The 17,972-nt window shown below is 42.3% G+C and overlaps 1 protein-coding gene across 1 annotated transcript; it reads left to right on the top strand.

Annotated features, from left to right (window-relative positions):
• The first annotated feature begins 4,654 nt into the window (after positions 1–4,654).
• DCTN6 (dynactin subunit 6) lies at positions 4,655–17,686 on the top strand. The gene is made up of 7 exons (XM_083177549.1): positions 4,655–4,790; positions 5,463–5,527; positions 8,485–8,590; positions 12,024–12,112; positions 12,477–12,524; positions 14,904–15,046; positions 17,382–17,686. Exons 1-7 carry the CDS (start codon positions 4,753–4,755, stop codon positions 17,478–17,480), a joined length of 588 nt encoding a protein of 195 aa, XP_083033675.1. The 5' UTR covers positions 4,655–4,752; the 3' UTR covers positions 17,481–17,686.
• Positions 17,687–17,972: the final 286 nt, after the last annotated feature.

The raw sequence follows: 17,972 nt of genomic DNA, 5'->3' as shown, positions 1-17,972 counted from the left end.
TAAGCCCCAGCAGCAGCACCAACACACCCTCTCCCAACCCACTACTAGCCTGGAGTGAAGATGGCAGGCGCGGCAGCCACTTTTAATGCCTCACGAAATCCGGCGCCGGGAGATGACGTTCTAATCACGCGGACGGACCCGAGTCAGGCGGGAATCTCCGAGCGCTGCTCGGAATCGGGCTCGGAATGATGACGTCCGTGGGGGCTCGGATCTCTGGAATCCGAGTCTGCACATCTCTAGTTAATACTGCCTCAAAGACATTGTATAGGTATAGTACAGATTTATTCTTATCCAAATATCAAAATTGTGGCTTCTTGCAGGTAGAAATAGGTATTTCATTTAAGTTTTAATAAGACAAACTCAATATTTCCAAAAACTGATTTACTTATATTCCCGTTATAACTGTTGACAACTCGATAATCTACCTTACCCCACAAGCTCGTTGCATAGAGGTCATCCTCGACTCTGAACTGTCCTTTGTTCCCCACATTCAATTGGTCTCCAAATCATGTTAGATCATAGCTCCTGCATTCTGGAGGAGACTCCCTGAAATAGCAGCAATCTCCCTCTCTCCCTCATTCGTCTAGCAATCTCCCTCATTTCACCTAGCGCACAATACTTTGTTACATTTTGGGGGAAAAAAGGAATGAGAGAGAGATACATTTACATTGAATCATCAGCACCATTTCCCAGCACTTTAAGTATAGTATCTCTTACTAACTGCTTTGGGGCTTATCTGCACTTGGATATAAGTAATTTTAAAAGATTCCTCTCAGATGTAGCAGTACAAACCCACGCTTCTAGGGGCCACGTTCACAATCTCTTCTCACAATATCTCCATATATGGAACTAGACACACCCTTTGGGTGGAGCATGACATGCCTCCTCAGTGGGGCACTGTGTAAAATTCTATTACCATATATAATCTCCCTGAAACTAGATTTCAAAAGTAGGCAAGTATGTGTTACATGCATCTAAAAACATATCCAAAATACGACCCTATCTCACACAAGACACTACTAAATATTTTATCTATGCACTCATTATATCCCACATTGATTATAGCAATAGTATTCTAAGTGGTCTTCCCAGTTTCTGCTAAGCTGATCTTCCTTGCAAACGCTCATCGTCTGCTGATCCGCTCTGCCAATCCCTCCATTGATTTCCTGTATTTTACCATATTCAATATAAAATACTTCTACTCGCATATAAAGCTTTTTACCATACTGCACCAGCATATATCTTTTTACTTATCACAAAATATCTCCCATCTCGCTCACTCCGCTCTGTTCAAGATCTGCGTCTCTCTTCTGCACAGATCACTAGCTCTCATTAACTATTACAGGACTTTCATCGGGATGCTCCCACCCTATGGAATGCCCTTCCACGCCCAATAAGACTCTCCACTAGCCTCCTTTCAAGCGTTCCCTGAAAACTCATCTCTTCAGGCAAGCCTATCATATTTAAGTTCCATACGCATAACCCTTTGAGGCACTTATGTATTATATAGCTTCCCTTCTGGACCTACAAGCTACCTCCTATGTCCCTATAGATTGTAAGCTTGCAAGGCTGTATGTTGTTACCCAGTTTGTTTTATCACTGTCTACTATTGTAAAGCGCAACTGAATCTGCTGCGCTATATAATAAACTGTAAATAAATAAATAAAAATAAGGCACATGTTGCCTAGGTCTTAAGCTTTACAGAATGTGACTGGATCCTGAAGTCCACAAAAAGTTGTGGTCTCTGTTCTTATAGTTTAGGTTCCCATGGTGCTTAGGTTTGCCAATAATCTTTTGAAAGCACAGTATTGCAATACACCACACACAAAGGGCCTGATTCATGTTGGATCAGTGCCCTGCATACTCGCTCCAGGGACCGATGGTGCTTCTCTGCGCATGAGTATGGCCGATTCTATGCATGTGCAGGGCTGCTGTGCGAACACCTTTCATGACCATCACCGTCACTGAAGCGTTCACGCCAGGTAGGGGAGGGAGGGGGGCGGGCAAGGACCAGAGATGGGGAACACCCAGCGTTTTATGGGTGTCTCCATGAAAATGCTGTGTGTTCCCCTGGGAATGCAGGCGGGACAATGCCTGCCGGGGGGGAATGAAATCATTTGATAGTTGGCGACCATCGAATGATTTCTCTCCCCTTCGGCCGCATGCGAGGGGATGTGTTCGTGTACATCCCCTAGCACCGTATGTTACCAAGAGGATTCGGTGGTGGTGACAACCACTGCTTGGTGAGCGGTACCGCCATCAGGCCCAAAAGTGCTGTAGAATTTAGCAGGTAGCTATGGGAAGAAATGCAGTAGTCATAGTCAGATTACAGAGGTGATAAGCAGGAGAGGTAAGGTCAGAGGAACAGACAATTCCAACAATATTTCTAAATGCTAGAAGCATCCCTGACATGTGGAATCAGACTGAGGATCAGATGCATCACTTATCATAAAGTGATAAAATGGACAGTGATAAACAGCCAGCCAATAAGCTCATATCTGTCATTTTTCAAACCCAGCCGATAACATGGCACGATTGGATGGTTGTTTATAACTCTCCATTTTATCACTTTTTGAAGCCTGATACATCTGGCCCTGAATGTGATCATCGCTGTCCATACACGCTGGGCAGTGTGTATGGACCTTAAGTCAGCAGAGACTGATTTGCGAGCACTGTACAAATCATCCGATGGTCAGGGACCATTGAATGATTTGGAGCTCTCAAACTACCCTGCAAATGGATGTTTATGCAAAACATCCATTCACAGTGCTGCGTGCATATTCGCTGGGTGAGGGGGCGGGCATTTGCATGCCTCGGGGGGGGGGGGGGGTGGGGGCGGCGTTACATGGCTCAACCAGAGTCAACCAGAATCAGGCCCTAGATACAGGGCCAGATTATAATGTGGGCACAAGGGGTTAGTACCCCTGGGCCCCCCTCTTGCTAGGGGCCCCCTGCCAACCGCATGTATTTAAAAAAAAAAGTGGGGTAGTGCTGCAGCTTCACCTATCTGCCAATGTGACAATGATTAATGGTGCTGAGCATCAGGAGCCAGGGCACACTGATTGCACAAGTGCAGTGGAGCTCATTACATGCTTCTCAGGCCCATGGAGAACAGCAGCAGCAGCAGTAGCAGCCTAGTAATAGGAGGGTTTTTAATCAGAGGCAGCACTGGGACTGTGAGGTCTCCTACAGAGTAAGGTGCAGTGGGACAAACACAGGCTTTTCATGTGGTATGTATGTATGTATGTATGTATGTATGTAATGCAATTTCCCGTTGACCAAGTTTATACTGCCTTTACTCTGTGTTTTGACAGTGTAATATTCTCACTTTTGCAGTTTGCGGCCAGTAATGACAAGTGCAAGGGGGCCCCCCAAAGGGTTAATCTGGCACTGCCTAGTTGCACACTGGGGAGGGTAGTGAACAAGGACAGGGGAGACACAGGGAACATATTTTGGATGGGCACAATACCTAGGCAGCCATCAGCGGTGCCACTTGGTCATTGCAACAGCCAGGTAGGTAACAAGTAAACAGTGACAGTACAGATATATATAAGACAGGAACATATTTGGCTGAGCTGCACAGCTCCTAGGCCAGGGTTGCCTACCCTCCCGGATGGCCAGGAGGGTCCCAGAAAACGGGTCCCCCTCCCGTCATTTTAGCCCTGCCCCCCGCCATGCATTGCATGGCGGGGCGTGGCTTAAATGATGCAATTACCCTAGACATGCCCCCAACAGGACAACCCGTCTGTGTCTCCGCCCCCAAACCAGCTTTTTTTATACTCCCGGCGATGGTCCCGCCCCCTGCCTAACAGAGCTGGCACCAAAGTCAGCAAGTATGCTCCTAGGGAGCCATCAGCAGCACAATCTGTTCAGGTGGGTCTCTGAACTACACCCATGCCCGGAACACTGCTGGATAAGCAGGACTTGAGAACGTCCCATAAAACCGGGAAGTTCCCTTGAAAAGTGGGACAGTTGGGCGGTATGCAAAATGGCACAATGGTTCAAAAATGTGTGGGGAAAAAAGTCAATTAATACACGTTTTTGCGCAGTGTGTATGCAGAGCGATAATAGAGAAAATCTATGGGCTCAAAATCGCTCAGTGCATACACACTGAGCAATTTTCACCCATTTAAGTGATTTTCCTGGGGTGGATGACTTTCCATCGCCGGACACTATGGAAAGCCGTCCACTCCGTTGCTCATCACGTCGGCGGCCAGCGATGATGCGGAAGCGCTCATCATGGTTCACCGCTCAGCACCGTGCCATACACACTGGGATGCTTTTGAGCTTAAAGCAGCACAAATGGTAAAACTAAGCTGCTTTCATCTCACCATGATTGCCCAGTGTGTATGGGCCTTTAATTCTCCCCAAAATCGCTTAAAATGAAATTAAAGGTAAACCACTGTACCAAGTTGGAAAAAAAATAGTTCACTTGAGAAGTAACGTCTTTAATAACAAAAATGATAATAATAATAATCATAATAAAAAAAATTTCTTTGCATAGCAAAGTTTAAAATGTAATAGTAAATTGTAACTTGAGTGCTGAGTTTCCATGGTAACGGCAGCGTCACTCACTCAGCGAAGCTATCACCTTTTCAGGGATTCAAGTGTCAGCGCTGATTGCATACTTCCGCGTTCCAGCAATCTTTGTTCCGCGTTCCAATCGATTTATCTGTCCTTCTTTTGCTAAAGCCTAATTCTCTTGCTGAGGGGACTAAGACGATTTCCGAGCAATCACCCATTTCCGTAAAAATGGCGGAGCTGATCAAGCAGGCACAGCTGCAAAAGAGGTGACACTTGACAATGCTTTTATCTGCACCTATACATTTTTGTATTTAGATGTCTAACTCTGGGGCAGAGCTGCAGGGATTGCATTACAGTGGACAGCAGCGCTGCGTGTTATGTATAATGTGCAGGCGTAGAAGAAGTAGTTGTCCGGCAATCACTGTTTGTATTGTTCAGTGCCACGCCAGTGCCCTAATACTGTTGATTATAATTGATTATTAAATCGGAGCCAATTAGTATGGGATTGCTGTTATTACTAACCTCAGTATGGGGAAGAGATACTAACATTTGATCAAAGGGGGTTGAGCGAGAGAGAAAAGTACCAGCCAAACAGGTCCTAGCTGTCATTTTTCAACCTAGCCTATAACCTTACATTAAAGAGCTGATTGGCTGTTATTCTATCTCCATGGGTTAGTACATATGCCTCTATGAAACTTAATCTGCCCATACACGCTGCGATCCCGGCGTGCGTTCCGGACTTAAATAGCATCCATCACATCGCATTGCATGCCTTGTCCATGCAATGCGATGCGATGAAACGCAAGTACACAAAGTATGTGCAGCACATACTTTTTGTACTGTGCGATGAGGTGCTGCGGGAGCGCACACATCGCACCACCGGGAATGGCAGCGTGTATGGGCGGCATAAATGCTAATTATTTTTATTGTCTGTTCAGTGTGAAAATAGCTCCAGGAGCAGTGGTCTGTGCGGAAAGTGAAATTAAAGGGGATGTCACAATAGGTGAGTATATAGGTGCAGTCCTATACAGCTTTGTCCTTGCTTGATCATAGTTCACATTCCAACATCTGTAACTGTAGAACAGTTTCACACCAGTCACCAGTCACATACTATGTAATTGCTGATAAATGAAAAATCTATTCTAGTGTTTTTACATGTGATTATATTATTTCCCTGTCACAGGCATGCTCTCTATTTCCCCAGGTGTAATACAGAGGAGAGAGATTGCTTAATGAGTGTTGGAGGGGAAGGTACTGTGTGAGCAGAGCATACACAGGCAATGATGCATGTCACGCAGCTCACATACTAGGGTGAATCTACAAAGATGGGAGTTCTTTAGAAGGTGGCATGTTATCAGTCTACGTGTGCTGCTTTCAGACCGCACTTTTTACCCGTTATTTTGCCGTTTTAAAATGGTAATTTGTGCAGTCTGAAAGGTGCAGATTGAATTTACCGGTTCTAGTGACCTGGTATTTATTTAGGGTTTTCTATGGGTTAAAACGGGTTCAGTTTTGTGAAGGAACAAAAACTGCATTGAAATACTGTTTAAAGACATGCGGTGTGAAAGGGGTATTAGCTGGCAGACCCCTTTTTAGAAACATTTTAAAATACCTGGTCAAAGCCAGTTTTGCGGTCTGAAAGCAGCATTATTTAATTAGCATTTTCTAGAAGATAATATCTGGTTGCTATGGGCAACATCCTAATTTCAATAGAACTCCCGACGGAAATACAGATAAAGTATTTGCACCACGTTGCTAGTTTGGCACACCAGTGGTGCAAAATGGCTATGCTGTACCATTGCCGCTTAATGTGGGCTCAAAATAGATGCTCGCTCATGGCAACGGATTGGCCCAATTGCCACATATAATGCGTGTGGCTACATCTGTATCACATATTTATGGATAATGGAAGGCAAAGTACAATAAAGGTGCATACTGGGTGTTTTTCCCATCGTGTATGCAGCGTGATGATGGGGAGTAGCGCTGTGCTGAAACTCGCTTTGTGCATACGCACTGAGCGATTTACGCCCATCCAATGATTTTTACAGGGGTGGCCAGTGATGATGCGGGAGCACGCATCAGTGCTCCCCAGCTGGTCCATACACACTGAGCGGCTTTTGAGCTGATAGCAGTTCAAACGATTAAAGGGCGCTGCTTTCAAGTCAATGTCCCCGTGTCTATGGGTCTTAAGTTATGCACATTAGATGCCAAGAACCCAAACATCCTAATACAGGTTGGGTTGTTTTTATATGTTTGCAGTATAAGAATGATGACATGCAGTATGTGACATTAGCTTTGTCGACACGTGTGAAATGTCAACATGATTAAAATGTGGACAAAACTGTGTGTCCTGGTAATGCGGTGAGCATTTACATGGTATTTGTTCCAGCAATGCAGTGGTGTCTTCTGGGACTGGCAGTCATCTGAACCAGTGTTCACATGCTGGCATTCTACAAATTGACATGTTCCATTTCAACATCCTTACTGTTGTCATTAGGATTGTAGACATGGTCACAACATCCACTGTGATACAGGCCATTTAAGGACCATATCCTATTAAGTGAGTACATCACTGTGCATCCATAAGTACAAGTAATGGTTATTTTAGCACCCGCTATCTTTGAAAATCCATGCAATTCCTCTTTCCTGCCTGGGGTGTCACTGTCTGCTGTGGTGTTTGCTTATCAGTGCTGATATACAGACCACACTGGTAGAAACACTACAGCAGACAGCGACACCCCAGGCAGGGAAGAGGAACTGCATGGATTTTCAAAGATAGCGGGTGCTAGAATGAACACTATAAAAATACTGTGGACTTCACATGACATAAGATTGTAAGCTTGCAGCAGGGCCCTCCTACCTCCAAGTCTGTCTGTTGTTACCCAGTTTGTTTTATCACTGTCTACTATTGTAAAGCACAGCGGAATCTGCTGCGATAAATAAGAAACTGTAAATAAATAAACCACTGTGTATCCATAATGAACAAGTACTGTGGGCTCTTTTCACTATCGGGTGATAAATACGGACGATTTCTGACCGATGGTCATAATCATGCTGCTCAATTTATAGGCCATTTTTATTGAATCAGAAAGGACCTGCAATTGTGAGATATCACTAATGGATGGCCTTGGCTGAATCCATTAGTTGCAGGATATTGCCGGCCTAATTTCCACTTGCAATGTTGGTAGATAAAAGGTGCTTACTCTGTCAGTATCTATTAGCATCCAATGTGTGTTTCAGGATTACATCTCAACTGTCAATAAATCATGTTCAAAGCCTCTTGGATGTTTTTTTTTCCTTTATTAACATTTTTTAACCACTATGAGATCTGTATACTGCTATCAGAATGCCCAGAAGAATCACTACAAAATGTAAAAATGATCTCCAGAGATTGGTACAGGAGCAACTTTTCCAAGCAAAAATGGAGTGGCCGAGGCAAATATCAGAGATATCTGTTCATGTACCTCCTCACACCAGGTCACACGGGGGAGATATATTGCTGAGCAATATATTGCTCAGTGTCTCCTTTTCATCAGCGACCAGAGATGGTCACTGATGAGAAGGAACCTCTGCCGGGGGAGCCGCAGAGGTAATCAGCTGGTTGCAGGAGCAAGCTCCTGCGACCAGCGATTAGAACAGGGCTGAAAACGGGAGCGCGCACCCAGCGATTTATCGCCGGGGCACACTCCCATCACTGGCAATATGGTCGCCTGTGACCAAATTCCCAGCGATTTCAGCCCCTATCGCCCCCGTGTGTACACAGCTTTACTTAGATACAGTTTAGCAACAAGTGATCTTCTTGTTATCACGTTTTTGCTCCATCCAATCAGCTGTCATGTGTTTAAAACAATGCCAGGAGCTGATTGGTTGGAGCAGCATATATAAATTAGTGATAAAAAATCTCTAAAGCCCAATGACCTATAAAATATTTATTTATTTCTTTGTTTGGCTGTCCTTTAGGACCAAGGACTGTAGTTCACCCGAAAGTTCGCATTTTTGCTGAAGCAGGCCCTATCATTATTGGTGAGGGCAACCTGATAGAGGAGCAGGCGTTTATAAGAAACAGGTAATGCACTATGCATGTTGGGTAAAATTGGAAGAATTAGTTGTGACTGGAGAGAAAGGTAAATTAACATCCAATCAGCTCCTAGCTGTCATGTTACAGACTGGGTTTAAACAATTACAGTAAGGGGCTGATTTATTTGGTTGTTTATCACTCACAATATTTAGTAAACCTACCACTATATAGTGTGGGGTTGTTTGCTGTAACCCATAGCATTGCAATTTGCACCATGTTCATCAAATGATTGCATTCGGTCTAATGCCATTATCTGTGAATATCTTTTGAAACGTGTCGCTTTCCAAGTTGGACCCAGCTCCTTGATGCTTTATTAGTATTTTTGGTACTTGTTTCCTTCTTATGGCATCTTATGCATCGTATGCCATATAGCCGCATGCGATGCAATGCGATTTTTAATTGTATAAGCTTTCTAATGGGTGCTTACAATGTTAAATGCACCCCCAATACGATTTTTAATTGTAACAATGTTAAATGCCCCCCCACGCCACCCCCACTATCAACGCGAACCCGAAGCATGGCAAGCGGCAGCGGTACGCGTCCTCCGACCTTTTCATACCCCCACCATCCACGTCAGCGTGGAGTTGATTTTAGATAGTGTGGCGAGCGCAGCGAGCCCGAAGCGTGGTTTTAATTATGGGGATTTTAATTTACCCGACATTGATTGGGAAAACGAAACCGGTAAATCAGCAAGAAGCAATGGGTTCTTAAGCTTACTTAAAGACCAGTTTATTACACAAACGGTAGAAACTCCAACTCGTGATGAGGCGCTCTTGGACTTAGTATTAACAAATAACACAGACTTAGTTTCAAACACAAAAGTAATTGAACAATTAGGGAATAGTGATCACAATATAGTTTCACTGGAAATCAACTTCAGTAAATTACATCAAAAAGGATCTGCAAAAATACTAAACTTCAGAAAAGCGAACTTTGAATTATTCAGGGAAGCCCTAACAGGAATTGGGTGGGAAACGGTTATGGAGGGAAAAAATGCAGAGGAAATGTGGGATACTCTAAAAAAGGTGCTTGATTCACTAACTATTGAATACATTCCTAAAGTAACTAAAGGTAAATTCAACAAAAAAAAGCCACCATGGTTGGACAAAGAAGTAAGGTCAGCTATCAACAATAAAACCAGAGCCTTTAAATTCTATAAAAATAACTTGAATGAGGAGGCGTTTGTAAAGGGGTAATCAAAGCAGCTAAAATATTATATGAAGAGTGCATAGCCACTGAAAGCAAAACCAACCCAAAGAAGTTTTTTAAATACATAAATAATAAACGTTTAAGGAAAACATAGGCCCACTAACTGATACTAGTGGAAAAAGTGTTACTGAGGACAAGGGAAAAGCAAAACTGTTAAATGAGTTCTTCTCATCAGTATTTACTAAGGGAGAGCAGACTGTGGAACGAACATTTACCACAAACGGGACAAATAAGCCAGATCTCATTGTGGATTTCACGCCGAAGGAAATAATACTGAGGCTAAGCAAACTCAAAACAAATAAGTCACCAGGGCCAGATGGGATTCATCCGAGGGTATTAATGGAATTAAGGGATGAACTAGCTACCCCCCTACATTATATCTTTAGCAAGTCACTATCGTCAGGTATAGTACCAAAAGATTGGAGAATAGCAGAGGTAGTGCCAATATTCAAAAAAGGAAGATCCAGCTAATTACAGACCCGTTAGTTTAACATCAATTGTGGGTAAACTATTTGAAGGATTTTTAAGGGATGGTATCCAGGAATATTTAGATCATCACCGTCTACTCAGTACTAACCAACATGGGTTCGTGAAAAATCGTTCATGCCAAACTAATCTACTAGGGTTCTATGAAGAGGTTAGCAAAAACCTCGATAATGGAAATGCTGTAGATGTGATTTTCCTAGATTTCGCTAAAGCATTTGATACTGTCCCACACAAGAGATTGATTAATAAAATGGAGAACCTAGGATTGGGTGAAAATATCTGCAGATGGGTAGGGAATTGGCTATGTAATAGAGAACAAAGAGTGGTTGTGAATGGTGCCGTATCAGATATGATACCGGTACTAAGTGGAGTGCCCCAGGGTTCGGTTTTGGGGCCCATTTTGTTTAACATTTTTATTAACGATATTGGGATAGGGTTACTCAGCAATGTATCCATCTTTGCGGACGATACAAAACTTAGCAAAGTCATAAAATCACCAGAAGATGTCACCATGCTTCAAAATGATCTTGCAATTCTAGATGAGTGGGCAAAAAAATGGAAGATGAGGTTCAATGTAGATAAATGTAAGGTTATGCACCTTGGGAGACACAACCAGTGTGCAAGTTACAACCTTAGCGGAGAGGAACTGGGTAATTTCATACTTGAAAAGGATCTAGGAGTCCAAATAGACAGCAATCTAGGATGTAGTGCCCATTGTAATGTAGCTACAAAAAAGGCCAACAAAATTCTGGCATGTATTAAGAGGGGAATGGAAACTAGGGACTCAAGGGTAATTATGCCACTATATAAAGCATTGGTGAGACCTCACCTAGATTAAGCAATTTGGGACTATTTACATTAGAAAAGAGACGTTTAAGGGGGGACATGCTCAACATGTACAAGTATATCAAGGGCCAATATAAGGAACTGTCACACACCCTATTTTCTACTAGAAAGGAATCTAGGACGCGAGGGCATGAGTATAGATTAGAAGAAAAAAAGATTTCATTCAGCAAGTAGAAAGAATTTCTTTACGGTCAGAACAGTCAAACTCTGGAACTCTCTTCCCAGAGAGGTGGTAACGGCTGGCTCATTAAATTCGTTCAAGGCAAAGTTGGACAAACATTTACTGGAGAAAAACATCCATGGGTACAAATAAGAAATATAATTTGTCTGTAAAATACCAGAACCTACCAAATCAGCAATGGATATCTATAGCAGGTTGAACTAGATGGACGCAAGTCTTTTTTCAGCCTTACCTACTATGTAACTATGTATTACTTTACATGTATTGCGCGTCCCCTCGTTGCGCTCGCCACGCTTTGGGCTCGGTGGCTCGCCACACTATCTAAAATCAACTACACGCCGACGTGGATTGTAGGGGTATGAAAAGGTCGGAGGACGCGTACCGCCGCCCCTCGCGGACTCGCTGCGCTCGCCATGCTTCGGTTTGGCATTGATAGTGGAGGCATTTAACGTTGTAAGGACCCATCAGGGTGCTTGTACAATAAAAAATCGTATACCATCGCAATGTATGCCATACATTTTTTTTTTATTGTACAACATTGCGTCGCATTGCATACCATCGTATACCTTATTTAGTCTTATGGTATACGATGCGATGGGCGCCGTGCTAGGAAACAAGTATCGTATTTTTCATTGTAGGCTAATATTTTGTTGTTAGCTGGTAACTGCACAATCTGAGATTTATTAATGTATTTTGCAGTTTACCTGAAAACATCGCACCTGATTCAGAAGATGTGGAGCCAAAAGCCATGATCATTGGAACCAACAATGTGTTTGAAGTGGGAAGCTGTATCCTTTTTTTTTTTTATAATTATACGCTGACATTTGCTAATGATGTTCATAAGAAATGTGTGGAGATGGATATATAGGATTTACAATCCATAGAGCCAATCAGAGTTCTTCACTTATTGTGCTGCTACTTGCCTTTGTAGGGTTGATATCACTGGCTCTGGGTATTCGGGGACCTCTGCTATTATGATTGGATTACATGGGTGATTTTAGTATTCACATTCTGAGTGATTGGAGTGCTGAGTTATGTGTTAACACCTGTTTATGAAAATTTCCTGTCATAAAAATGTACACCTTATTTAGCATTTTTATCTTTGAATATCTTGGAGGATTTCTATGAATAAACCTTAATAGCCTTACTTAGATTCCCAGGCAATGAAGATGGGGGACAACAATGTTATTGAATCCAAAGGTAAGCTATTAATTTCTTGTATTTCTGTGCGATTTTTATTTTTTTTATTTTACACCTCTAGTAAAATAAGGTATTTTAACAATACATTACATCTTCACAAGCAATGTTTAAAATTAAATTAACGTTGAGAATTTTACATGAATGCTTTTTGCACACCTTAACTAATTTGGTAAGAAAAAAGGAGGCGGAGGAGAGAAAATTGTAAAGCGCAACGGAATCTGCTGCGCTATATAAGAAACTGTAAATAAATAAATAAATCATGTGCTCCCATACATGACCAGATAAAGACTACAACCGACTGACTAAATGGATAAAAGCAATGGTCACGCATTGTGGTCTGATGCGTCTTCAGCGGATCACGGAAGCAGTCAGGAGGCATCTGTTTACCCCAGACACCCCTTAAGCATTAACATATTAGCGGGTATTGCACAGCCGCTTCCTTGTGTTTCCCTGCAGCTGAGAAATAAGGTACACCTCTGAATCAGGCCCCTACCACATAGACATAAGCTGTGTGGCAGCCAATGTTGTCTGGATCTGGTGGATATGAAGACTGGTAAAGGTTACAATTAATCTAGAAAATGTTGCAGAGGGACATGTACAAATAACTCTTTTGAATTTATCTGAAAAATGAAAACCGGTTTTATTAATTTAAATGCAGTAGAGCTGTTAATACTGGATGTTTGACAGTGTATATACTTTATAAGTCATTGCTTAATAAATTCATGTACTTACAGTACTATGTTCTTGCACTATATATGTCCTCAAGGAGCGCTGTTGTGAGTCTTCCCCACTTTAATAAATTATAATATATACCAGGGATGGCCAAAGAGGTCCTTGAGATCTACCAACTGTTTTGCAGACCACCTAGCTGGTGCACTGGTGTAGTCATTACTAACTGTCACATTTTCCATACCACCTAGCTGGTGCACTGGTGTAGTCATTACTAACTCACATTTGTTAACGTGCTGCATTCATTCCTAACCGACACAGGGGCAGATTTATTAAGCTTGGAGAAGAGATCAACTGGAGATAAAGCGGAGAAAAGGTAAAAGGAGATAAAGCACCAGCCAATCAACTCCCAACTGTCTTTTTCAAACACAGCTGATTGGCTGGTGCTTTATCTCCTTTTTCCTTTTCTCCGCTTTATCTCCAGTTTATCTCTTCTCCAAGCTTAATAAATCTGCCCCACAGTCTATAGGCCCACATGTGGCCTGGAAATCGTGAAATGTTTGTAGATCTTGAGAACTAGTTTGGCCACCCGATATATGATAGATAAAATATACCAGCTATTTCTCATCAACATCTCGGTCCTATTTGAGGCATTCAGATAATTGTGTTTAGAATCATGCACTAATAGCCTGAAGGGTAGAAATCCAAATTACAAATTCTAATTTATTTCCTAGAATAACAAACCCTTTACAAAACCTTACATGCTTTAGGATTAATTGTGAGCTGGGAAAAATCCTTGTGCTTAGAATTTAATTACCAAATATTATTTGAACAAAAGTTAGGAAGCTTGGGAAAGTGCATGTAAGTATCTCAATGCCATCATCACACAGACGGAACACAAAGGAAATCTCTGGGCGATTATCGGCCAGTACACATTATGGTTTAGTAATGTAAACACTAGAGGAGTACTATATGTACAGTTAAATAAAATGATATATGGCTATCAAATGCACATACTTATGGCTTAAGGAGAAAATAATAAATATTCTGTTCGTACTTAGCATATCATTGTCTAGAAAGGTGTATGTGCTGATTATAATAAATCCTCATTGGAATACAATAGATACATTAACCTAATAACCCCTATGGTGCAGTTTTAAGGTGCCCACACACTAAAGCGATTTTTGGGCCGATTTCCGATAAATCGTCTGATGTTTACCAATAATCGGCCGATATCGGTCCGATGCGCGCTCCAGTGGATCTTTAGCTGAATCTTCTGATCTTACGTGCTGCACAAAAGATCAGAAGATTTAGCTAAAGATCCATAGGAACGCACACGGGATCTTAAGAAAAATCTTTGGTAAAGATGTGCGCTTGGCTGAAATCTTTTGTCCAGTACGGACAAAAGATTTCAAGGCTAATTTATGCGCACATCTTATGATCGCAGATCTTTCTAGTGTGTGGGCACCTTAAGGTCATGTTGCTCCTTTGGATGAATACCCTTTTATAGAAGGGATACTTTGTCAATTACAATGGCATATATTTATCTTTAATATATATGCAGAAAGTGTGTGTGTGGGGGGGGGGGGGTAAAAAAAAGTATAACTGTACCTGTGTTCATTAGGTAAACTTAAGGAATATTAAGTATGTTTATTTGTTATAAATGTACATGTTTGTAAAGCTAACCTCTCCCTACATTTGTTTTGCTAGCATTCGTGGGCAGGAATGTCATTCTGACTAGTGGCTGCATTATTGGTGCTTGCTGCCAGGTGGACACGTGTGAAGTCATCCCAGAGAACACGGTGATATATGGGTCTGAGTGTCTACGTAGGGTGCAGACAGAGCGGCCACAGGTTGGTACAGATGTCCTCAAATAGTCACCATATTCTTTATATAGATTTGGAAGCGGTGAATGCTTAGAAGTAGTATTACTAAAGGGTGGGATATTCAACCTGACATCCATCGGGGTTTTACCGCCAAACCTCTGGATTTATTCATTTACTGTTTGGATTGTGCAATTAAACCACTGGCAAAACCTGCCACAAATCTATTGCAGATATTAGAACGTGAGAATTCTGAATGTACTTTTATATTATGCGTGTTATTTTCCTGCTCTCACAAGTATTTCTATAAAGTCTCTTTCAGAACCACCGCTTGATAAATGTTATGGCTTCTATTGTATACACATAAAAAAATATTATGGTGATTGTGTCTGACGGCCGTTTGTAAATTTTGTTGTTTCTGGCGGTTTTGGAAAACAGCCCTTTGTAAATTTCTCCAAACAAAAATTGGTATCCTCCATTGAAGCTTTGATCAGCCAAATAAAACACGACATACTGCAGGATACATTGAATCACTGCGCGTTGAATTTGGCGCTTTTGTGCATATTGGACCTTATTCTGGTCCCATGGGAGTTCGCACAGGGGAGTAATGTTGAGCATCTGCGCATTTAAGCACATGTGCAGAAGCTTGGTGCGTGTGGGCACGACGAACTGATAGTTCGCTGTTCCATTCGCAACTAGCAGTACGGGTATGGGATCGCCTGGCGTTTCATGGGCGTTCCCATGTAAATACGCCCATGATGGGGAGGGTCGGGCAACTGATGTCAGCGGATGTCACTTGCAGAGAGGTGTCTTACATCTGTGAGCACTGGAGAGATAATTTGATGGTCGCCGACCATTGAATGATTTTGCCGTCGCACCCAAGGCTGCGAATGAAAGCATCCATTCGCAGCCGTGCACGGGAACTCGCCGAGCAAGGGGGAGCGGCATTACATCCACACGCAAAGCTGCAAAATTCGCTTTGCGTGTGGACAAGAATCGGGCCTTTGTGTAGTTGCGGCTTTTGAACAATTGTGTTTTTAATAATTTTTTCAAGAAAAATAATACAGTATTCAAACTTTGGGTACACTTTTGATACATGATTGGTAAACGTTGAAGTGGAACATTACTTTATCTAAGCTGAAGACCATTCTAATTTTCCCTGTTTCCCTGTTATTTTTTTTCACTACACCTATATTTAATTCATTCTATAATTCTAATTGGTACTTGTTTCCTAGCACGGCGGTTCCGATTTCCATCGCAGAGCATCGCATTGCATGCAATATAGCAGCATGCGATGCGATTTTTAATTGTACAAGCACCCTGATGGGTGCTTACAATGTTAAATGCGCCCCCATTGTCAACGCCACCCCCACTATCAACACCAACCCGAAGCGTGGCGAGCACAGCGGTACGCGTCCTCCGACCTTTTCATACCCCCACTATCCACGTTGATTTTAGATAGTGTGGCAAGCACATCTAGCTTACGCGGATTACTTAACATGTATTCCGTGTCCCCTCGCCACGCTTCGGGCTCGGTGGCTCGCTGCACTATCTTAAAGCAACTCCACGCCGACGTGGATAGTGGGGGTATGAAAAGGTTGGAGAACGCGTACCACCACCCCTCGCCAAGCTTCGGGTTGGCGTTGACATTGGGGGTGCATTAAACATTGTAAGCACCCATCAGGGTGGTTGTACAATTAAAAATCGCATCGCATGCCATTTGTTGGTATGCGATGCTATGCGATATTTAATTCTACAGTCGGGGGTCATTTACCCGAATATCGCATCGCATACTTTATGTAATGGTATGCGATGGGCGCCGTGCTAGAAAACAAGTACCTTCTAATTAATTCTATATATAGTTATTTTTTTCCCCAGCAAAGCAGCATGAGAGCGTTTATACATGTCACAATGTGAAATGTGTATATAATCGTGTCCTGTACATATTTGCCTATATATGTTTTGCCGATCATTTTATAGAGAAATGGAAAAAAACATTATTTAACCCTTTGAGTGCCAAGTGAATTTGTCAAAATGTATGTGAACATTGCCAGACAAACCTTTCTATTCACCATAATGACCTGTAATGTTTTTTTACACATTTTTAATTTGAATTCATATAAGAAATGTGAGCGATTCTGGCATTTTTAGCCAATATTTTGGACATCTCTCACAGAGATGTTGGCACTCAAAAGGTTAAGGTTCTCCATTTAGGGTCAAATACTCACTGTCAGGAGAGCCTTTCACAGAGGGCTGACAATGTCGGCGGTATTTCTAATTGCTGTAAATATAAATTACAGTTCTAGTTTGCATGGAATCTGCAGTTATACTTTATATTTAATTTTTTTTCTTTGGTACAATATAGCCGCAGACACTACAGCTGGATTTCCTGATGAAGATTCTCCCGAACTATCATCACCTCAAGAAGACAACAAAAATTAGTTCCGCTCCAATGAAAAACTAGCTGCTCCCTGTTCTCACTTATGTGCTTTCAGCTGTGGTGTCTCTACACTATGCATTTAGTCTAATGAGCTTTGTTTTTTAATGCTATTTATTTATATTTTTCCTGTCTAATGTGCTACATTATAAGGTAAACCATAGCACAAAGGTTTACTGCTGTCATCTTCCTTATTAAATGTCCAAACAAAATAAATATCCTTGTGACAACAATTGTTATTTGCTTATACTAGAACACATGCTCATAGACAAGTATTCAATGTGAAATTTCACCCTGCGCAGCGAATCCTGTTTAGGATTCACTGCACAATCACCAGGTTCTGGAGGGCTGGAGCATTCGCAGCCAGCCCTCCCTCTACCCCTATTGAACGCGTCAGGGGCTCGCTGCCCCTGACAGCAAATTTTAACCCTGCGGCGAATGCCGCAGGGAGCCGGGGGGAAAGGCAGGGAGATGGAAGCCTCCCTGCCTGTGCTGCACGCTGTGTGGGGGAGAAGGAGG

This window comes from Crinia signifera, chromosome 1 (genome assembly GCF_055691185.1).
Source record: "Crinia signifera chromosome 1, ASM5569118v1, whole genome shotgun sequence".
In the NCBI taxonomy this organism is placed as follows: Eukaryota; Metazoa; Chordata; class Amphibia; order Anura; family Myobatrachidae; genus Crinia; species Crinia signifera.
The sequence above is the reverse complement of the archived record's forward strand: the minus strand, read 5'-3'. Positions and strand labels throughout refer to the sequence as shown.